General features: G+C 44.6%; 1 protein-coding gene across 1 annotated transcript; it reads left to right on the top strand.

Moving 5' to 3' along the window:
- Positions 1 to 1,092: 1,092 nt before the first annotated feature.
- On the top strand, positions 1,093 to 10,800 carry CA3 (carbonic anhydrase 3). The gene is made up of 7 exons (XM_061123834.1): positions 1,093 to 1,222; positions 1,893 to 2,090; positions 4,374 to 4,492; positions 6,206 to 6,298; positions 7,324 to 7,386; positions 8,186 to 8,341; positions 9,808 to 10,800. The coding sequence occupies exons 1-7, from the start codon at positions 1,189 to 1,191 to the stop codon at positions 9,925 to 9,927; spliced, it is 783 nt and encodes a 260-aa protein (XP_060979817.1). The 5' UTR covers positions 1,093 to 1,188; the 3' UTR covers positions 9,928 to 10,800.
- The last annotated feature ends 13,408 nt before the right edge of the window (positions 10,801 to 24,208 follow it).

Raw genomic sequence — 24,208 nt, 5'->3', positions numbered from 1 at the left:
AAGAATAAAATTAATACTGACTTGGAACCCCCCAAAAATTTTTGTTACAATGTATTCTTAAAATTTTAAGTATCTACTGCTCTGCTTCTTCAATGTGAACTACAACCAGATATTTAAAAATACGTCTTTGACATGGGCACACTGTGTATACAAGTTCTATTCTCTTTCTGCATGGGTCATCCTGCTATAAAACAATTTGGGAAGGGGAGAAAAAAAAATACAAAGCAATTCTGGAAAACTTTCCCTCTCTTTTCTCCCAATCTTTCACTATGTCTTGGCAAATGAGGTCATACATTTTAAACAATATGACTCCCTTATGTTCCTGGCCCTCCAACACTCCAGAATGTTCTGGACTTTTCGTGAGCAGAGGTACAGCTCACGGAGTCTGTAGATCAGAACCAGGCTCCTGCTCCGCAGTAACCTGGGTCCAGTCCTCAACTAGATCCCCGAGACCCAGCCCTCGGCGTCGTGCAGACCGAGGGGACCCGCGAGGTCAAGAAACGTCTGGTTCCGGGGACCTGGCAGCATCTCTCTCTTAAGGATAACGGAGTTGAGAGAACCTGCCCTCCTGCCTGCTTCTTCCCATCCTTTGCGCCTAGGATTTTGCAAGTTGCCTGCGAAGGAGTCAAACATGGGTCAGGCAAACGTGTTCTTTCCAGCCACGGTAACCGGATCGCTGGAGTGAAATCAACCCGCAGAAGCATCCAGAGACCGCAGCCCGCCAGCCAGACAGGCAGCCTGCGCTGAAAGCAACCACCAAGCGAGGCTGCAAGCGCCAGCCAGCGGGGCGCAGCTTTCAGTTTGGAGGCGAAGCGCAACGACCGCGCCCCCCCCCCCCCCCAAAAAAAAAAGTGGCGGGGCGAGGGGAGGATTGGAGGAGGGGGGCCGAGAGCGCCGGCCTCTGCACTTCGGCTCTGGGGTGGGGGGGCCTGCCTCTTTGGGACCCGGGAGGGAGCCCCCCTTCCAGGGCCAGGGGGCGGGGGCCCGTCTCCCCCCGTCCCGACAGCTGTCCAGCCCGCGGAATTCATTGGCTTCCCCCAGCCCGCCTCCCGAGCACCGCCCTGGTCTCTTTAGCCCCCCGCCCCACCCGCGCTGACCTAATAAGGCCATGCAAGAATGAGGGGCCCGGCATAAAAGGGGCGCCGGCGGGCCGCGCACGGCGGAGCGGAGGCAGCGGCGCGCACCGCCATGGCCAAGGAGTGGGGCTACGCCGACCACAACGGTGAGTGTCCGGCGGCCCGCGGGGCGCGGGGTCGGGGGCGCTCCCGCCAGCCCACCCCGGGCCTTTCCCTAGGGCCCCGCACGCCCCGGCTCACCTTGATCGCGTTCATCTCGCCCTCTCCTGGGGCCGCTGGTATGCCCACTGCGGGAACTGGTAATGTGCCCAGATCTCAGTGCCTCTGACGGAGAAGCCCACCCACCCAGCGCCGCTTCTGCGGGTCCCCCTCTCGCGGAGACTGGCTGGGCAAGCTCTTCTTCACCTCTCTGAGCCTGCTCTGCCTGCAGCTTCTGCCTCCCCGTGGGGAAAGGGATACGGAGATGCTCTGAAACCCACTCCGCGTCAGTGCTGTTTGATTCCAGCTCTGTGACAGGAGAGGGCATTGGTGAAACATGCGATGAAGTTCACTTCAAAAATAAGTCTTTCAGGCTGTATCTGAGCCAATACAGGGACGCTTTGGGTAAATACACAGAGTTAAAGATAGCCTTACAGGTACACTATTAACGAACTATGAACGGGTCTTTACCAACAAGCCTTGTGTTGCCCAATCTGCTATCCAAGAGCTTTTCATAATCACTGTCCAGCCTCCGTGTATTTGGCTGGTTTAGTCACTTAGAGAGAGGACTTTGATTGCGCCACCAGACAAATGAATCCCCTCAATTTGATTTCCTAGGTCCTGACCATTGGCACGAACTTTACCCGATTGCCAAGGGAGAGAACCAGTCGCCCATTGAGCTGAACACTAAAGAGATCAATCACGACCCTTCCCTGAAGCCATGGACAGCATCCTATGACCCAGGTTCTGCCAAGACCATCCTGAATAATGGGAAGACCTGCAGGGTTGTGTTTGATGATACTTACGACAGGTCAAGTAAGTATGACACCTAGGTAGAGATACAAGGACATTTTCAATGGCTGTATTGGAAAAATGTGATTTATCACAGCAACAGAATTGGTGGGACAAGGGGGCACTTCTTATCTGAAAATGGAGATGACACACACTTGACTTTGCTCTCGTCTGAAGGATTATATTTATACAGTGAAGTAGAATGTCTCACTCTTTAACCCTGGTCACCCTGGCTGCTCCAAAATGGCCCCATGCCCAAGCTAAAAGTTGGCAGTGTTCCCCTGAAATGAAGCTTAGTAGGGAGGTGATGGTAATGGGTCCAAAGGAGTGTTCTTTGGACTCTGATGGTCTATGCTTGAGGGGGGTTTGCATCCTAATGGCATCGTGGAGAGCAAAGCTCCCATTCTCAGATGTGGCATAGGTTCCATCCTACAGAGTAAGAAATGGCAAGGAACAAGTAGGTACTCTCTTCTCCTGGGGTGTGGGTGGGGCCAATCCCGGGGAGAGAGCAGACCCATGGTATGAGCAAGAAGACGGGGCCTTCGGTGGGGCTCGCCTGACTAATCACTTTGGTAAGGGTTTTTGAGGACTGACAATTTCTCCTTGAGTTTTGGTTTGTATTTGTCCATGGGGCTGCAAAGAGTTGGATGCCACTGAGTGACTGAACTGAGCTGAACAGAACTGAACTGAAAATGGAAAGTTGCATGTTTAAAAAAAAGTCTATTTCATCTATAACCATTAAGCAAATCAGTGAACTAAAAGAAGGCTAATTAGAAGTACTTTATTTTCTGTGAATGAGCTAAGAATCTACCTTTAGCATTTTGGTACTTGATATACAATATATTTTTTCCTATAACCACATTTGTAAAAAAGTTAAAATTATCCTTACTGATGTACATGAATGAATATTCTCAGTGATCCTGTAATTAAAGAGTAAAAGTGATAATTTCTACCTACTAGCAGGTTCCAGGTAAGGAATATCATAGAAATGTATATTCTTTAAATAATTATCTCATTGGTATCTGTTATTTTTTCCTCCATTTAAATCAAGTTCCATTCTGAAGGATAAGTAATAAAATTAAACAGGATCTCTTAGGTTGAATCACATGAAGAAGCCTTTCTGTAAGCAAATATGATTGAATATTGACACTTTTCATATGATTCATCCTAATAAACTGAACTCATATAACTGAATTATAACTGTTCCTAGTGGATGGTGAAAGTGCAAAGAACAATTAATCAAACAGAAAAATGGACAGAAAAAATGCAATTAAAACACTCATTCCTATGTGACCAAGCTCATGCTAGTCTCGTTCTATCAGTTTAGACCTATCCTATGACTTTTAGTCTGCCATTTCAACACCAACAGTTGATCTATCTTTTCTAGAATAGCTGTCCTCTGAATTCCATTTTGATTTAGCTTACATTGGTAAATTCTGATTTTAGGGCTTCTGTATAGTTTCCAATATCCTTTAGAAAATATTTGAACTTCTAAATCACTCTCCAGGCTGAATGAAGTGAAAGCGAGTTAAGTGCCAAGCTATCAAGATATTTAGACAGCAAACTCACATTCATACTACGGAGAATCGTCTCGTGTAAGGGTCAACATTGATTGATTCCCTGGGAAACCTCAGAGTTTTCCATTCCATCTCATTTGAATAAACGCAGTCTGAATTAGCTGTGGGTGTGAGCTCTTGTCTGTAGTCTTGAAGAAAAGTGTAGTTGGAGGCAAGACCCAGAGAAAGAATTCACATTTGCTCAGTGATGACTATGCCAGGCACTGTGATGAGCAGTTTAAAGTCCTTAATCTCATTTAATCCTCACAGCAGCTCTGAAAGGTTAGTATTATTATCACCTTTGGCAAGATGCAGAAATGGGTTCAGAGAAGTTTAGCAACTTGCCTGAGACCGCACAACTCGCAAGGGGTGGGGTTGGGATTGGAACCTGAGTCTGCCCAGCTCTCAAGTGTCCTGTTCTCCCCAGTGCGGCCCACAACAAATTTTGATTTTGATTTTAGGGTTTAGTTGTTTTCATTGCCCATCTGCTGGCTTAATTTTATTTTCATGCATGTGAAATTGACATGTAAAAATCACAAAACAAGCAGACAAAATCAGAAAGACAGAGAAGAGAAAGGATGTATTTTGACACACCCCAAGGCTTCACTTTGTGAGATAGAGAAGACCAGTGTGCTCGGGAATGCCACCACCAGTCCAGCCCAGCAAGCTTTGGCTCTAAGGTAGCTGTCTAAAGCAGGGCTGTGTCAGAGAAGTTCGAGCTCCCTGCTGACCTAGCTTCTCTGGCTCGCAGTGCTGAGAGGTGGTCCTCTCACTGCGCCCTACCGGCTCCGCCAGTTCCACCTCCACTGGGGCTCCTCGGACGATCACGGCTCGGAGCACAGCGTGGATGGAGTCAAGTACGCAGCAGAGGTAAGAGGACCTGCCGGGACCCGCTCTGCATCTCACCCAGCGAGAACTGAGCTGAAAGATAACGACGGAAGAGCATCCACTGCATGTCCTTCAAGCCTGTAGTTAAGAAAAGAGCTGCAGGAGTTTTAGCATAAACTGAAGCTGCCAGACAGTCTGGGTTAGACAGTGAAGAGGGTGGAGGTGAGTTAGTCACACGCCTGAAGACTTGCAAGGTTATATTTAGAAAGTGGATAGCTGTTTAATAATAACAATTTAATAAAAACCAGGGCTCTGAATGGAACCGAAAAGAGAAGGGGAGTCAATGCTTATTAGGTGCCTGCAGGTATTAACCCATGTGATCCTCTCGGCATGCTGTGGGGTGGGCTACAAGGTGAGGAAACTGAGGTGTCAGAAGGTTACGTAACAAAGTCACACAGCCCATGGTGCTAGACTGGTGCCCTGCTTCATGCTGATTGGCTTCATCATCCTGCCCAGTGCCCTAAGCCTCCTCTTTTATGAGAGTGTGGTGCTTTAAAAATAGCACTTAGCAATGCTAGCTGATGCCCAAGGCTCTAGTCTCTTAAGGAAGGGGGTGCGTCGGTATAGGTATACGTGTGATTTTATATGTACATGTGGACCTATGCACGCAGAGAGCTAGCTAGCTACAGATACACACAATTTAAAATGAGCAGATACTATATACTCTGTTCCCGAGAACCCATTAAAGGAAGCGCATGATTTGTAGCTCAGATCAAGGCATCATATTACAAGGAAATAAGACAAGCCTCCAGCATGCTCTCTGTATAAAGCCAAGCCTATAAGGGGCGACGCATGCCCTGGAGGTGAGGATAATTCCATTTGCACTGCCAGACTCTTCCAGAGGCAGGCTGTGGTCAACAGGATAGCCAGGAACCTTGGAGCCATTTGTGGACACTCTCTCAGGCAGAATCATAAGACAGCTTAACTCAACTTAACAAAACAGCTCAACTGAACTGTGAGAGACCCAGAGTACTTCCCTGTGACCATTCTGCTTCTCTGCAGGCCTCTAGACAGCCAATGACAGGATAAATCAATTGAGAATGCCTTTCAGATGTCTTTTCCCGAAAAGGGGGGGAATGTAGTATATTCCTTCCCAATAGGACCAAGGCTTGCAGTTTGGTCTTGACACACGGGAGTATCACACAGTTTTGTTCCTGAAGACAGTATTTTTAAACTGCCATGAACTACAGTATTCTCTTCCCATTCTGTATAACTCAGTGTGGAAATTTTGACTAATTTAACTGGTGCATGTGTAAGCACCTTAACCTTATTAAGGTAACTGGTTCTAGAGCACTTGTTGCTGAGAGAGGCATGAAAAAATCCAAGAATTTGTCCCCTTATTTTTCATCTCCTACTTCCCAGTTAATTGTGACTTTAAAGTGTTAGCAGATTCCTATTTATAGCTCTGTGTTTGATTTGGTCAGAAAGAGGACTAATATTATACAAAGGTAACATAATATTATGAATTGATTTAGCGACAGTTTGGTTTTTACCAATTCTACCTGTCATAACTTTTTATTTGAACCATCAAAAGTCTTGCCAAAATATTGCATGTTAACTTTTAGAATTCTGTCAACTTCTATGAGAGTGTTCAGCAATCTTAGACTGTAAAATTGTTGGGTTTATTGTGAATAATTTCACACTTATTTCCTTATTTTAGGCATGTACCTCCTAACCCCTTTTCTATGGTTTCAGCTTCATTTGGTTCACTGGAATTCAAAGTATAACAGTTTTGCAAGTGCTCTGAAGCATCCCGATGGAGTAGCTGTGGTTGGTGTTTTTCTGAAGGTAAGGTAAAAACTGAGTGCATATTTTTTTCAAAGTTTAGTTCCTTATCAATGCTTAGGTTTCACTTCATTTTATTTATAGGGGAGAGAGGAATGAAGTTCAGGATTCATTCAACTAATCAAGATATTTCCGATAAGATCAGCTCAAAAGGTTTTGTTCTCTCTTAAAAGAGTACCTTTTGCTACTTCGGTCCCCCTAGCCCTTCTAGATTTTCTCAAGGTGCAGGGTGTGTGTGTGTGTGTGTTGGGGCAGTGGGGATGGAGCCTTTGAAGGAGCTTATTTCAGCAGCAGTGAAGGCAAGGGCTGCCTTATTCATTCCCCTTTCCGGCTGCTCCACGTCAATTGCAGTGGAAACCAGAAAAGCCAGTGTTGGGAACCACTGCGCTGCCAGGTCCCTGGCTGAACATCCTCTCAGCGGGGGGCGGCCACCACTCACATGATCCCAGGCTAAGATAGCACATGGAATGTGTGTGTTGCTGAGCCAGCCTCGGTTTAGAGAGGACTTAGTGTCATTAACACATGAATTTAGTGGTAACATGATCTAGATTTTAAGCCAGAGGTGAAAATCTGGCTTCTTTCTTTTTGAATGACCTAGTTTGTTTTATGTTCTGAATTCACTGGGTCCTTTTCAGTGCTTGAACACACCACTACAGGAAATGGAGTGGGTCTGAGCAGAAAGACAACAGGTTTAGTTTTACGTACATTGAGTCCTCTTAGCTACAATTATATTAAAAAGAAAAGCAGAATGACTTCACAGCGAAGGTCAAGGACATAGATGTAAATCAACATGTAATTTTGTGGTTTTGTATTTCAGAGACCCAGAGTCCAAATTTAGTTCAGAAAATACATACTCTAAAATTTTGGGGGAGGGATAAACTTATGTTTTTGCTTCATGCAATATATTCTGGCAGATTTAGAAACACTGGTTGTAGATGGATGGATTAAAATCAGCTTTTAAGACAATCCTAAATTATGGAGAAGAGAAAAATATAATTGTTAGTTTTCTCTCTTTCTTATTTTTACAGATAGGACGTGAGAAAGGCGAGTTCCAGCTGCTCCTTGATGCCCTGGACAAAATTAAGACGAAGGTAAAAAGTATCATCTTCCCTCTTAGAACATAAAACCAGGTTATGTCAATTTTTTCTTTTTACATTTTTCAAGTGTGCTTCTTTCACCCAAAATCTGTTAGTAAATTGTTCGATGAATATGCTAGGCAGGCATATAAAAGCAAATGCTGTTATGTTTGTTTGTATATTTTTATGGTTTGTTGGTGTTGGAGCAGTTTCACATACTTAAGCTTGTTTAATCCTCATAGTCAACCTGTCAGATAATTATATTTTTAATGAAATGTTTGAGAGAGAAGTTGAGTGGTGTTTCCCTGCCCAACACACACACACACACACTCTCTTACACACTTGCAGAGGTACTAAATGTTTGGGTCCTAGTGTTTCCCTTCCTCTCCTGGATTGCACCTGTATATTTTAAATCTTAACAGTAAATTCTTCTACTTAACAGACTCACTTTAATTCTTTGAAGCTGTTCTAGTCAATCACTTTTAGTTTTACCACTAGGTAAAGTATTCTGAGGATGACATTTTATAAAAATAGAAGAAGCCTGTTTTATATCATCAGGAACCAGAGCACTAATATCTATGAAATATTTCTGTTAGTTTAGAATGAGTTTGTCCTTTTTCTTGAGAAACGGTAGATTTATAGTCCTACAGACAGTGGATAAGGAATAGAACATTACAATGACTGTGCCAAAGTCGTGTCATGCACACCTGCTCCCCCCACCCCCCACACCTTTTATTTCTAAAAGACACGGATTTCCCCCCAAGCTTGTTTCTCCGTTGCCCCCCTCCCCGAGCTGTGATGCGCTCTCTCGCAGGGCAAGGAGGCGCCCTTCAACAACTTCGACCCGTCCTGCCTGTTCCCCGCCTGCCGGGACTACTGGACCTACCACGGCTCCTTCACCACGCCGCCCTGCGAGGAGTGCATCGTGTGGCTGCTGCTCAAGGAGCCCATCACGGTCAGCTCCGACCAGGTGAGCGCTCGCCGGGGGCGCGGGGCTGGGGGTCCGCCTGTGTGTGTGAAAGGCGCTCAGTCCTGTCTGGCTCTTTGTGACCCCATGGACAGTAACCCGCCAGGCTCCTCTGACCATGGGATTCTCCAGGCCAGAATCCTGGAGTGGGTAGCCTTTCCCATCTCCAGGGGATCTTCCCGACCCAGGGATGGAACCCAGGTCTCCTGCATTGCAGGCAGATTCTTTACCCGCTGAGCCACCAGGAAAGGCCGAAGGGTAGACAGTGTGTGTGTGGAAGTCTCTGAAAATATAAAGCTGCTAAATAGATGCTTACCCAATCTCTACCGCTGGAGCTTTCCTAGTTTGCCCTGGTTAGTTACCATCAGCCTGTTTAACTTTCTAAAACTCAGCTTCCAGAGGGTACCAGGCTAAAATGCAAAACAGTTAAAGATGGTTGTGGTGCTGAACAATGCCTGAGCATGTGCCCTGGAAACACTTAAGGGCTCAGATCCATATGAGTTCAGTTCAGTTCAGTAGCTCAGTTGTGTCCGACTCTTTGTGATCCTGTGGATCGCAGCAGGCCAGGCCTCCCTGTCCATCAGCAACTCCCAGAGCTCACTCAAACTCACGTCCATCGAGTTGGTGATGCCATCCGACCATCTCATCGTCCTTGCTAACTTGGAGAACCCCAAACACTGAGGACTGTTTAGCAGATGGGATGGTAAATACAGCCTTGGGGAAAGGATGGGAAGAGATTGAACATCTTCCTGAGGTGTAGGCTTCCCTGGTGGCTCAGAAGGCGAGGAATCTGCCTGCCATGCAGGAGACCCGGGTTCGATCCCTGGGCCGGGAGAATCCCTGGGAAAGGGAATGGCAACCCACTCCAGTATTCTTGCCTGGAAAGTTCCAGAGACAGAGGTGCCTGGCGGGCTACAGTCCATGGGTTGCAAGAGTCGGACACGACTAGTTCTTCCGTTTTACTGCTAAGGAGGCCGATGCTCGGAAAGGTGAGGTAATTTGCCCTTGACCACACAGCCGAGGGTAGCATCTGAGAGTCCACCTCCCCTCTGTCAGCTTTCCAATGCCTTTGGTCTCTCTGCTTAGGCTTCCCTTCGTGTAAATTATAGTTCATGCAAATTGGCTCCATTAACTTATGCAGTGAAGGCCAGTTGAGCTTATTACTTGCACTGACACCGTCTTCTACTCTTATATAAGGGATAGATTTCAGGCCGATTGATCAGATTAAGATAATTGTTTCAGAATTCCAGATGAAAAGGTTTTAATGACAGGGCCTAGTGATCCTCTACAAAAGGAAGAAAAAGGTTTTTTTTTTTAAACCGAAAAGAGGTTGTTCTTACTCGGGAACTAGCAACCAGTAGCTCGGGACGGACGCCGGAGACCGGTTTTGCGGGCGGCGATCTCTGCAGCGCGCCCGGCGTCCGCTCGGCCGGCCGCGGCGTGACGCCTGCCTCCCCTCCCGCCTGCAGATGGCCAAGCTTCGCACCCTGTACTCCAGCGCCGAGAACGAGCCCCCGGTGCCCCTGGTGAGGAACTGGCGCCCGCCGCAGCCCATCAAGGGCAGGATCGTCAAGGCCTCCTTCAAGTGAGGCCGCTGCAGCTCGCCCTCCTCAGGAAAGGAAGCCGACCCTGCGGAGCTTGGCCCCTCGCCGCCTCTCGGTGCTTCTGACTCTCCAGGTCCGCCCCCGTGTCTCCACACAGAGCCGAGCAGATGGGAGACGCCATCCCCGGGAAATCGGAGCCACTGTTCCCAGGGTCTGATGTGAGAGCGTTTGGCCCCTGTGATAATCAGCTTGCCTGTAAAAGTGGCGTTTCTAGCCAGGTTTCAGAGAAGAAGAAGAAACGGGGTGAGGAGAGTAAAGATAGGGAAAAAGTGGCCCCTGGGCACCATTTCTGTGTCATCTTGAAGTTCACAGAACTTCCGTTTACCCTTTTCCTACGATGCATTATCCATCTTAAAGACATAGTGAGTGCTTCTGCGTGTGGGCATAGAGGGGTCTGCAAGATCCTGTAGCAGAAATTAAAGTGACTGTGAACATCAAGAATGGAGATGATTATGTGTTTTAACATTTAAATAAACCAATAAGAAGTGCATCACTTATTAACATTTAAAACCACTATAGAGATTGCCTGGTTTTGATTATCAATGAACGTAAAAGACACTGACCAGGAATTTTTTTTTAAAATTTGACCCATTATTTGAATGTTTTCTTCATGAAGATAGTTGACTTTATCCTGATGTTTTTCTTTACCTGAAGGAGGGCCATTTATTTTTCATTTTACTACTTTTATCTTTGCATGCTTCTTAACATAAAAAATGTCTCTGAGATATTTCCAATATGAGGGTGGGATTAACGATTCCTAGATCTCGCAGGAGTGAAGTAAACACAGTTTACTTGTTTACTGCACTTGAAGTAAACACAGTTGTACTGATCTTCAAAACTAATAAAGACATGAATGCAGATACTTGAGAGCTCTATTTTTTGTGGAGGGGGAGCTTTGTGAGTTTGTTTTCATAACTGAGGGGACTCGTTCTGAGTTTGACTGGAAATTGCATTCCTCGTGGAGCAGCTGATGCACTTCCTGGGGGCCTTCCAAGGAAACTGCAGACCAGAAGAGGTGGGTGCAGCCACAAATTTGACAGCGTGGACTGGTTAGGTTAGGTGGCCCTTATCAGTACCATGGCTGCTAACTTAGGGGCATGGGATCAAGTCAGACTGTAGCCTTTATGTCGTTATTTTTTAAATGTGCATCGAGATGACGTCTGTCTGACACTGCAAACCTCCATACATTTGAGACCTTCAAAAGTGAAATATCTTTAGACATAAAGTCCAATTTTGCCGTTAGTAGCCTTGATGAAATCTCATCACGTCACTGGCTAATCTGTTAACTTACTTTTGAAAATGGCAGCAGTAATTGAATTCCCCTAAGGAATGAGAATGGCATTGGGTCAGGAGAGTCCTGCAAAGCTGGAAGTCAAGTCACGTGACAGAGTCCTGGGAGGCTAACCGTTATTTAATAGATTACCACTTGGGTGAAGGAAACCCAGGTTGGTCAGTACAAACTGGGTGTGTTAATTAAATCCCTTGAAATTAGGAGGTGTGGAGTTTTCATCAATTAGTGGTAATACACAAGCTGATTCTCTCAGGGTACTTAGTTGGTAATGCTGGGAGCTCTGCAAAAACACTATGTGGTGGAGGAGCGTAGGACTTAATTCCAGTTACAGTGGCGCTTATTGAGGGATGGCCTGGACAAAGCTGCAACGGTGTTAAGGGAAAATATTTAATCAAGGAAAGGTATCTCCCTAGACCACCAGCTCCCTGATGGCATAGACTTGAATCTCATACGCTGACATTCCCCCCTTTTTTGCCTAGTACAGTGTCTGGCACTTAATAAGCCCTCAGCAAATATTTGGTGAATAAAGAATGTCATGGATATAGATAAACCCAGGACAACTTAGCTTCTTGAACAACACAGGATGAAGATTAATACTATTTTTTTCTTCATTTCATTTAGTTTAGGTCTTCTTGGAAAGTGATCTCTTTAGCTTTAGGTCGTAGCTTTCTAGTAGAATATGTATTCCCCACTCCTCATCCAAGTCATTGCCAATGATCACAATTGTTACTCAACTTAAAACTTCCTCTCAACTTCTGCCTGCAACTCAAAAGTGCTGAGTTACTATAAATGTCCACTAGATTTTGAAACCACACTTGTACTCTGTACTCAGTGGGAGGATCATTTTTTTCTGATAACGGACAGGCTTCCAAACAAAGACGTTTTAGGCATACACAGCCTACAGAGGCGACTTGGCTAGGAGCTACTGTGGTGAAAATATTTCACATCTGCCAACTCTTGTTCTTGAGGATATAATCATTTCAGATATTTTAAAACTTCAACAAAGGGCAGAAACTAAGTTGAAGGAAGGGTGTTATAATAGTCAGATGATGACAACCTTGAAAGTCTTTTGAGTGGAGCATCGTCATTAAGAATTTACTGAATATAGGGCCTTGTTACCTTTTAAGGCTGCAAATATAATTCCCACCCATTTACTGGGGAGACAGAATACATTTATGAAGAGGTAAATAACTATTCAGGACCACTGATTCAGAATTCTGTACGTGCAATCGGTACATATTTACGTAGATGAATGGAAAGAATTCTACACAGAACATGTAAAATGGCAGATTTCAGTGTCTAACTATAATCATTTATATAATTCAATAAATATGGGTGAAATCGACCAACTATAAACAAGCTTGGATAGATATGAAAAATTAGTATGTTACTCAAATAAGAATAGGTGCAAATAAAATTGTTGTAAACATACGATCCAAAACCACATCAGACACCACACATAAATAAAATTAATTAGATTTTAGTTTCTCCTCTAAAACCTGCTTATTTAATATTTCAATATCAAATTAAATGGACTATGGACCTGAGCAAAATACATTATTTTAGCAGAGAAAGAATAAATGAGAAGAAAAAACAACTGCAGATGTTATTTTTTTAGAATTTTGGATTCAGTATATGAATATTTAGTGATTTTTTAAAAATGATGCCTAACTAGGTAGCTCAGTGGTAAAGAATCCGCCTGCCAAACAGAAGACATGAGTTTGATCTTTGGGTCGGAAAGATCTGCTGAAGAAAGGAAATGGCAACCCTCTCCAGTATACTTGCCTGGGAAATCCCATGGACAGAGGATCCTGGCAAGATACAGTCCACATAGTAGTAAAGAGTCAGACATGACTTAGGGGTTAAACAACTTCAACAAGATAGCACTTAAGACTTAAAATGCAAATAAGAAGGCAAGATCATTTGCATGTTATTTTCATTTTGATCACTAGATGGCAGCAACATATTTAAAAATTTCACTTGGGTCACTAGATGGCAGCGAAATAATGACAAAAATGACAAATGAAATGCCATTTGTAGAGCAATAAGGGTTTTTATTTTTAAATCCTGAACACCCTATCTCCTTTTCTCAAATGTTCAGCATTAACCATCAATACCTATCAGCAACAGAAAAGATGGTGAGAGTCTTACAGAGTTCTGAGAATTTTCAGAGCCAAATGTGAAGCCAGGCTTCTCTCACGGCTCAGCAGGTAGAGAATCAATCTGCCTACAGTGCAAGAGACACAGGCAATGTGGGTTTGATCCCTGGGTCGGGAAGATCCCCTGGAGAAGGAAATGGCAACCCACTGCAGTATTCTTGCCTGGACAATCCCATGGACAAAGGAGCCTGAGTGGGCTCCAGTCCATGGGGTCGCAAAGAGTCAGACACAACTAAAGTGACTTAAGATTAACCATTATCTTCTGAGAGTTAATTTTACTTCAACCAGTAAAAATTTCTAATGACTTCTTCAATACCTAAAGTCACACTTCTTTCTTTATGTAAGGTCATGAATCCATATCTTAGAATTCAGATGATACTTGGGAGTTACCATAGTGAGCTCCCCTAATGAGTTTCCTCTGTGCTTGGCATTAGGGAAAATGCTATTTGAAAACAAGGGTGGTAACTCATGTCACATACTTTTCAGCAGGAAAAACAAGCTGTGGCCACACTGAAAACAAGCACAAAGCTAGAAGCAGTGATTTGGAGAAGGATCAGAAAATGTTTCTGGAGGAAATTCTATTCTGAATCTCTGCACCTGAGCTTCTGAGAACACGTATGATTAGCAAAACATTCAAAGACTAAACCAAAATAGACAGGTGGGAAATCGTGATGGCCATTCTGTTTTGCTGACTTAGCAATGTTGGCAGAATAGAGTCCCTTGGAGAGCTCCTTAAAGTGGAAAATCTATCCTCATGGTAAGTATGGAAATCTCTTGCCATGAAATTAATCTGGGGCTTGTCTGGGCATGACATAAAGTCAGAATCCTGAATGAGGTGCACAAGTCATCCATCCAGTGGGAGGCAACTCAGTTCCAATCGTACGGAAGGAAATAAAACAGTCAAGGCATGAAATCCGGGATCTGGGAGATGACGAGAGAGTCAATTAAGTCCTTTAGATTTGAAGGCATTTAATGGCAGCCACCTGACAGCTTGGCCGGGCAGATAATCACAGGTAACAGCAGGGTAAGAGGGAGAGCAGCCGTGCATTCACTGGGGACCGGTGCACTGCAGCAGCGTAGAACCCAGCGATTTAAAAGCTAATTTTAGCCAGGTGAGAATCAACTGTGTGCCGTAAACAAGGAATCAGATTCTCCCTTGTATTTAAGTTATTCCCAGGTAACGCAGCCTTGGAAGCTCAGGAAAAATATTTTGGTCCTCAAATGTTTAAGCATGTCCATATATCTCTACCATACTCCCTCAACTCAAGTGAAATTTGGTTGGTTCCAAACACGTTTGTTCAAGGGAAGTCATTCCCCCAAGGGCACTTGAATCCCTTGAAAGTATATTACAAGTGGAAGTGCTTGAAAACACCAGGCAACCTGGGCTTAAAGAATTCGCCCTTCTCGCTCCTGTGTGTGAGATTAGTTTACTGGGACACAAGGCCCCAGAGCAGGGACCTGTCCTGGGCGGGGAGATCGTACAAGCCAAGCAGAGAAGATAGACGGGCGGGTTCCAGCCCAGGAAAGGACTGAGAACCAAGCAGGAAAAGGTGCAGTCAGAAAGTTTAGCAATGAGGAAACTCCAGTCCAGCGACGGCTTAGGGCTCGGGTTCTGGCACCAGGAATTAATTTTAAAAATTAACAAGCCAACTTGTCAATTCTATCTGTAACGTAAGTCCGTGTGTGTGTGCAGATGTGTGTTTGTGTGATGACCAGTCTGGGCAAAGAGGTTTTAGGAGGGTAAGGACTTTGTCTTGTGATACTGCAGAGGCCCCAGTACTTAGCACAGTTGTGTGGATCTTAGAGCCTGAGAATTATCTGTTGGATAAAAGGAGGAGTGAATGGATGGACAGATGGACAGATGGACAGGATGGAGGAGGCAGCGGGAATCCAAAAACAGTGCATGCCGGTCCAAGTCCACGAGCTGGCAGGAGCTCGGTGCTTATCCTCGGAGGAGCAGGGAGTGACATCTCGAGGGGCTCTGGATAAGAGAGTGGTTTCTGCTGCCGCCCAGGCGAGTCTGCATAGAGGGTGGGGGGCAGAGACAGCTGTTTATGTATACCCAAACCTCATCATCTGCAAATTCAACTGGGCAGAGAAGAGACATATTTTAGGAGATATAAAAAGAGATTCTCTACCAGAACGTTTATCTCTTAGCGCCCATGCTTCTCATATGCAGTTTGAACGTAGCTGGCAATGAGCCTGTGACTCTGGACTCTGGCGATACGAATTGGCACAGTTCATGCTAGGGCTTGAACTTATATAAATTTGCCTTTATTTTCCTATTTGTGATTTTTAGTTCTCCTTTTCCTTCACCTTTGTGCTCACAGCAATTCCACACACATTATAAAGATAATTCTTTAACTCAGATGCTTGTGGTGTGGCCAGCAATGACCCAAGTGTGATAATTTTGAAAATTCAATAAACATTTTCAACTGACACAGTCTGCCCCACCCCAAGCGAATTTGTAAATGTCCTGCCCTCCATAAACAACACAGACACCCTATATGTCCTCACACACTTCTAGTTACTACTTGGAGCTTACTTTTCAGTATAGTGGAGTATTTGAAAAAAAAAAGTTTACCCAGACCGTAAATTTACCAGCAATCAAACTCAAGTTATCTCTTGATGGTTGGGGAGGGAATGAGAAATGGTATTGGGCAGCTGAATTTGTTACTTAAAGTGTAAATCTCTGGTTGCCTCTATAATTTTTTTTTTATTTAAAGAAGTATTTTAATCATATTTCATCAGAGCTCTGATTTATTTCTTTCAGTTTATTTTCTCTAACAGAAGGCCTGTTGTCAAGATTGTGAGGTGTACTAAGCCTCTTGCCCTTAGCAGCTTAATTGACATGAAACATTGATTAGGCCCCAAGAGGGCTGGGGAGTTTCAGAGGAATTATGAAATAAGCATAAGGAGCAAAGAAGAAAGTTTGAGCTTGCTAAGAATGGAGTGGTTTTGGCTGGACAGAAGTACTCAATATTTGACGTATAATTTTATTTTTCTAGAGACTTTTTTTTTAATGTGGATTGCTTTCTAAAGTCTCTGTTGAATTTGTTACAGCATTGCCTCTGTTCACGCTTTGGCTTTTTGGCTGGGAAGCACGTGGGATCCCAGCTCCTCGACCAGGAATCAAACCCATACCCACCTTCCCACCCCTCCCTGCAACACTGGAAGGTGAAGTCCCAGCCACTGTACCACCAGGGAAGTCCTCTGATGTGCAATTTTGAAAGTATACACAAGTGACTAAACAACCTTTTTCTTTAAAGGATTTCATGCTTTCCGAAAGCAGCTACGTGTCGAGAATGAAAGATACAGAAGTAGTTGAGGAGCTGCCTGGAAGCATCACAGAGGAGGGAAAAAATGGAAGGAAGGAACAAACCTTCAGACATGACTCGAGAAACCACGCCAAACGCGGCTGTGACTGCTGAGGGGAGGGCCTTATCGGGCATGGCCAAGGTGCCCAGCACACTGGGCACAGAATACGTGGTAAATAGTGATATCAGCGTCACTGGAGAAAGCGGGGGATAGCAGAACCAGGGGCAGAGCCAGCCTGCGGAGCCCGGCCCCGGGGCACCCGGGCCAACAGTGACTCCAGACTCTCTGGCTGACGTAGCCACAAGGACCCGGTTTTAGAACACGAACCACCGATACGGAATTTCTAAAAATAAACTTTATACTCACAGCATTATACTACCGTATATGCCATAAAATATAAGTAAAGTGGGAATTTTCAGGGGGCGAAAGAATCACCATGAAGAGAAGCATTCTTGTGTTTTTTCCCTGCTCACGTGCGCCCACACGTGTGCACACCGCTCGTGAAGCGGCTGGTCGGGAGCCTCGCACGAGCAGGCTCAGCGCAGGCTGACCCCTGCCTGCCCGTCAGCTGCTCTCTGATCCATAACTCCGCACCTCCCGGGGCACCTGCTGCATTCACCGTCGGGAGAGTGAGGGCGAGCTGAAGGCAGAAGGGACAGCCATCACAGGTGTCAGAAAAACAGGGCAAACAGGCCCTGCTGCGGCTTGTGAGGAGTGTGGCATGCGGTTTCGACTGACCAGTTTTGACCTTGGGTTGGTTGTTTTTTATTTTTTTTTTTACTTGATTATAAACTCTTTCAGCATCATCAAAGATGACAAAGGAAAAGACAAGGAAGAGAGGAAAGAAAAAGACATCCCATCACATCAGAGGATGTTGGCTACCTCGTTCCTTTTTTCCCTTAAAATATTAACGTACAGAAATGTATCCATCCAAGTGTATGTGACGTTCCCTGCTCACGTGGAAGAGAAACAGAGAGAAAGAAGAAGGGAGAGGAAGAAGGGGAGGAAAACAAGAGGAAGGAAACAGAGATGGGGAGGCGCTGAAACAGAGGTGGTTTGTACAGAGTAACTGAAAATGCCGTGGCCTGTAAAACAGAGACGATTTTGGTGAAGTGGTAAAGCAAACACGCATAAATAATATGAAACAACAAAGTATAAAGAAAGTGCCGTGGAGATTCAACGTCAGGCGCGGAATTTTCAGGTTATAGACTGCTTGTCTCCTATCCCCAAATCCTCACTTAGCAGTCTAAAACTTTCAAGATATCTTTCCTTGCATAAAATAGACTTAATTTCTCTTTAGAGTTAACCCGGATAAGTAAAAAATTAACAAACTACGGGGTTATAAAATGTAACCATTTCTGTGTCCTGTGGCCTATCCATATATTTCTTAGGGTAATAAAAATGCCCTCTTCCCATCTGTATACTCTTAAGACAGTTTTCAGAAAACCAGATTGACCTGGATCGAGGCCTTCCGGGGAGGCCTGGCGGGCTGCAGTCGATGGAGTCGCAGAGCCAGGCACGACTGAGCGAATGAACCCCAACAAGCCTTCCATGGGCTACTCTGGCGTGAGTGGGGCCCCAGAAGCATACGGTGATTTACTCCTGCTTTTACAAGGAGGGGTAAAAGCTAGGTTCTCTTTGGCAGAAAAAACATACTTACATGGAGACACCCGAGGGCACCCTAAACAACAACCTAACAACAGCAGCAACAAAGTCATTAAAAGTATACATTCAACTTTACCATTCGGGGTGGGGAAGAATGTTTAACAGTGAATCCTGACTCTTGCCCTTGGTAAGGGGGAAAAAATTACTTGTCATGCCGATAATTCCCCTTGTATGGAAAAATTGTTCTTGCTTCTAAAAGGAAGTCAAAAATTCCCCAAACAAGGTGGTGATTAATAAGCAAATGAGAAGCTGAATCATGTGATGAAGTTACTACTAACATATACTAACTATCACAGTTCAGGTAGGAGACACGTTATTGGAGATACGCTGAAGCAAAGTGGACAGACAAATTTTGGAAGGTACAGCGGTGAGATTTTACGTTTTCTGCCCAATCCAACCAACAAAAATGAGTGAGGGCATATTGTGGGCAAAGAACAGTCCCCGGGCTCATGTGTTGCTGGACCCATACATAATTTTTACAAAAGCATCACCTTACGGATACTCTTAAGGCAGGGTTTCATGATCAGGGTCCTGTTAACATTTGGGACTGAGTAATTTTTGTTACAGGGAGCTGCTCTGTGAATGATGGGGTGTTTTACAGCAGTCCTGGGGGCCAGTAGCACACTGGCCCCCACCAGTGGTGACAACCAAGATGTCTCCAGACACAGATGTCTCTCGCCCCCGACCACAGTTCTAAGGAGAGGCGGACTTTTACTGAGTACGTCACAGTATCCCGTGCGGCAGACACCATGGAACATCAAATGTTTTAAATATGTAATTTACATTTCCAGTGTAATTATCCCACCAAATACTTCCATTCCAGTTCTGGTTGATTGAAACAATATTTGAATTTACCAACTACTTTTAAAAACTAAATGGACTTAGTTATAAGGAAAAGTTGTGATGTTACTAGGTTATGGTGAAAGAAAAAGACACTTTTAGGAACTAACGCTTTCCAAGTCTGCAGAGAAGTTTCCTAAGGGAAGCTGAACTCATCCGTTTATCAGACGTGTGCTATGCTGGGCTTAGTCACACTGTTGAGTCTGACTCTTTGCAACCACGAGGTCTGCAGCCCGCCAGGCTCCTCTGTCCCTGGGATCCTCCAGGCAAGAACACTGGAGAGGGTTGCCATGCCCTCCTCCAGGGGATCTTCCCAACCCAGGGGTTGAACCCAGGTCTCCCGCATTGCAGGCAGATTCTTTACCAGCTGAGTCACAAGGGAAGCCCTATTAGACGTATACTTGGTGCTGTCTCCTGCCACATCAGTGATTAGAGGGGTCTTGGCAGAAAACCCTAAAAATGACCAATATGTCGCTGTAACTTTGTTCTACAGAGTAGCGCGTGTGTGCTAAGTTGCTTCAGTCCTGTCTGACTCTTTGAGACCCCGTGGACTGCAGCCCACCAGGCTCCTCTGTCCTCGGGATTCTCCAGGCAAGAATCCTGGAGTGCATTGCCATGTCCTCCTCTAGATCTTCCAGACTCAGGGATCGAACCCGCAGCTCCTGCGGCTCCTGCGTTGCAGGCAGATTCTTTACCGCTGAGCCACTGGGGAAGCCCTTGACAGAGTAGCACCTCATGCATAATCTGAATGCACTGTTACTGTAACCCCGTGAGGCTGCACAGCAGATGGCTAAATACCCACACCGTTCTGGGACAACCTGGGGCAGACTGAGCTACATCGCTGCCTCAGGGCTATGTAAAGTCCTCAGAATCGTGCTTGCAGCATTATCAGATTTCCAAAACTGTGTTTTGTTTGTCTGTTTTTTTTCCCTATAAGAGAAGGAACTCCAAAAGTATTCCTTAACTAAATGTGGGCTTTTTCATCCAAGGTAGAGAAACAGAAGAACCAATTCATGATTTTACAATGGGAAGTCCTGTAATAACAATTAAACCATTTATTCAATAAAGAAAATGTTCCAGAACCATATTATGCTGTCTTCCAGAGGTCAGTTTTCATCCTAATGCTTCAGAAGCAGAATTTCTCACTAATCTACAAATAAAATAAGTAAAGTTCAGAAGGATCCTGAAGCTCACTCAGGGTGATGGTGACATGGCACCTGAGTGACAGAGCCGGAGTCTGGACTCGGGTCCGTTTTCTCACGAGGTTTACCCCCACTGCACGGGTCTATGCCTCTCTGCCGCACTAAGGAGAATCTTAAAGGAACTGCTAACAACACCAGGCGTCATGCTAGCTTACATGCCTATATCACACGAATTAGCTCATCTAACACTCCCACAACCCTAGGTACTCTTAATACATTCTGGACGCAGAAACAGACTTGAGGAGGTGGAATATATAAATCATCCAAGGTGGAGTAGAGGGTAAAGTTTGGATTTACCTTTGAGTAGCCTTTGAGGGCTTCCCTTGTGGCTCAGCTGGTAAAGGGTCCCCCTGCAGTGCAGAAGACCTGGGTTCGACCCCTGGGTTGGGAAGATCCCCTGGAGAAGGGAAAGGCTACCCACTCCAGGATTCTGGCCTGGAGAATTCCATGGACTGTATAGTCCGTGGGGTCACAAAGAGTCAGACACGACTGAGTGACTTTCACTTTCACAGCCTTTGAGTAGAAGCTGACTTTGGATTTGGAAAACTCAATTCAAATCAGGAGACCCGGGCTCTTGGCCACTCCTCCTATCCCCTTGCGGAAGAATGTCAAGAGACCCAAAGACCAAGGGGAAAGCCAGAGCCAGGACTAAAATGGGTCAATCATGGGTCAGGAAAAGGAGCTTAAAGCTTTTTGTGAAAAGTCACTGTCAGATGGTCCCAGGCAAGGAAGTGAGGGATAGTGAGGGATCCGTCAGTACGTTCTGGGAACCTCTATCAGTTTCCTCATCCATAAAAAATAACCAAACGAGATGATCTTGGAACTCCCGCTGGTTCTGAAGAGCATCACGTCACTGCAGTTTGCACCGTTCCCTTGCTTCCAGCCTCCAGGCGGCTTCCCTGTGCCGCTGCATAAAGTCTCTCCCGGGGAGCGGGCGGCTAACACTCCACAGGCAGCTGTCCCTGCCTGCCCCGACTCCCCTCCCGGTCTCTCTTCCTCAGTCACAATGCTCTCGTCACAAGCGTCTCTGCTCTGGAAATGTCCTTGATCAGGGCCTTTATACTTACTTTTCCTCTGCCTGGAATGTCCTTCCCTGGATCTTTCCTTAGAGCTTTTTGAAATGCCACGGCCTTCAGAATGTCTTCATAACTAACCACAGTGCCCGTGGTAACATCCACCGCCTTAGTCTTCTCTACTTCACTGCAAATCCGTGTCGCTTGTTGCTTATTCGTTTATCGTACTCTCCGCCCATCTGTCCTCAGGTAAGCGCCATGAGAGCAGGATCCTGCCCCTCTGGTTCATGGCTGCAGCCCCTGAGTCTGGCACATTACAGTCCTTGGTAGGTGTGTTGAATGAATGAGTGGACAGGTGACTGCAGCTTTGACAGCCCACATAGTACCTAAAAATAATAAGCACGTAACAGGAGTTCAAAAAACATATAACAGTAGTAATGAAAGCTAGGAGTTATCAAGCTCTAAATATTGGCACCATGCTACATCTTTTTTTTTACAAATTAGTCCCCTTAAACATTAGTCCTTGCCACAACTCCAGAACGTGGATAATATTATTTCGGCTTTTCAAATGAGGAAATCGAATCTTTGCAAGACCAAGCAATTGGCCCAAGGTCAGAGTGTTAGTCAATTAGCCCAGTTTTAAAACCAAGTCCAATTTCAGCACAATGTTATTTGTTACTGGCTTCTGTGAAGAAAGCTTGCTATTGCCTCCGTTTGGATTAGTGACTTCATAATTTCAAAGTGCATTACTTGGATAGCTACTACTTGCGTCCTGGAGCTCACGCCAGATAAAAGTGATAGATACCTAGGACTCAAAGTCGAATAATGTGATCCAGCTCTCAGTTTCAGGTGGCTCAGTTATATAAAAACAAATATGCAATTGTGCTAAAATGGACTTCTCTGAGACCCAAACACTTCTCACCACCCCCATAAAAAACCCACGCTGCTAGAGCCTCATTCTTCTTAATTGTTCCCCTGAACCTTGCCCAGGTATTTAATTTTGCATTTGTTATATTATAGTCTAACAATGTAGCAATGTCTGGGATGAACTGAGAGCCTTTATGTAGCAGGTGATTTATATACAGTCCCTAATTAAGTCCTTATAACAAGCCTGAGATTGGTGTCATTATTCCTACTTTACAAATGAGCAGCCAGAAGCTTATTGAGGTGGTGGATTATAACCTGCTGATCATAATACAGTGTCAGATTAGAATGTGGTATGGGAAATACTAGGATAGATGGATATGTGTGCAAAGACCTATGGGAGCCCAAGAAGGGAACGGTTCTTAGCCTCCATAGATACTTACTTGAAAACTAATTGTAACAAACAAGAGACTAGTTAACTGTTTATTATCTTATTAGTTTTGTAGTTAGATGTCTAATAAACTATGTATATTTCACTTTGTAAAATATATTACCAATATATTTACTGGAGGGAGAAATTCTTTACCATTTTATTTTATATTTTTAGGAAGATTAATATGTTAGAAACCTTTTTATTATGATAATTGGAGCACAGACTTCAAGATTTTTTTTATTATAATTTCCTGATATATAGCCTGCCATTTTTTCCTTCTAGGGCAGAAAAAAAGTGCCTTTCTTCAGGTACTGTAACAGTTTCTTCATTTAGAATTATTCTTAAATGAACAGGTCTTCCTGTCCAGTAGAAACACGAGTGTAGGATAACTAATATTTTTGACATTTAAAAATCCAATCTTAGAGTAGTCTTTTGAACATAACTGAATCATGACTGCCTGCTAAGAATGCCTCAGTAAAATAAAGTTCCATTCTGAATCCTGAATGCATCTATGTGAAGGCACAAAGCCATCTTTATCGTTAAAAAAAAAATGGACAGAAAAAAGTGCTAAGACAATCAATGTAATAAAAAAGAAGTTAATAAAAAAATGTCGATCTCTACTGAATATCCAAAGATGAAATATCTTCTGCCTGCAGTGAGTATGCGAAGTTCTCTCCAAGCTCAGCTCTGCCGGGAGGGCCTGCTCCACTAAAAAGGAGTTCATTTTCCAGAAGTGAGAGAGGAAGGGGGAAACTCACTTGAATAATGAGAATCTATTTCCTGAACTGCAGTTTGGTGGTGTTTGAAGTTTTAGAAATATTTAATAATCAAAATGTGCTTCTATTACTTCCATGTAAGTAAAGCCACAGTCTAGCTTCACAGAAAATAAGAGACAAGGATTTCAGCAGGTCTGAAAACCTAGCTACCTTCACAAAATCTTTAGAACCCACTTTACATTCATAGACTTAGTATTCAGCTCTTAACACTTACCAACAATACATCCCCAGGGCCCAGTGAAGAACCTCATAGCAACTGCAAGGCCCTCTTCTTTTCAATTAAGTAAATATTTGAAAATTATGCAAAGAATCAAAATTATTTTACTGGACTCCATAATATGTAGCCACAGAGTCATAAATAAGAGGTTCTTTGCAACTACAAACTCCATTTTGTGATGGTGTGTGTGCGTGTGTGCTCAGTCGCAGAGGCTGACTCTTTGCGACCCCGTGGACTGTAGCCCGCCAGGCTCCTCTGTCCCTGGGATCCTCCTGGCAAGAATACCAGAGTGGGTTGCCATGCCCTCCTCCAGTGAATCTTCCCAACCCAGGGACTGAACCTGCATCTCTTACATCTCCTGCATTGGCAGGCAGATTCTTTAGCACTGTGCCCTCTGGGAAGAACTGTGATGGCATTAGGAACCAAAAATCCTCATTGCCTAAGAATTCATGATGGCGGCAACCAAGACTGCAGCACAAAGAGGTTCA

The sequence above is a fragment of the Dama dama genome, chromosome 21, assembly GCF_033118175.1.
Source record: "Dama dama isolate Ldn47 chromosome 21, ASM3311817v1, whole genome shotgun sequence".
Lineage (NCBI taxonomy): Eukaryota > Metazoa > Chordata > Mammalia > Artiodactyla > Cervidae > Dama > Dama dama.
Note: the sequence above shows the minus strand (reverse complement) of the source record. Positions and strands in the feature narration are given on the sequence as shown.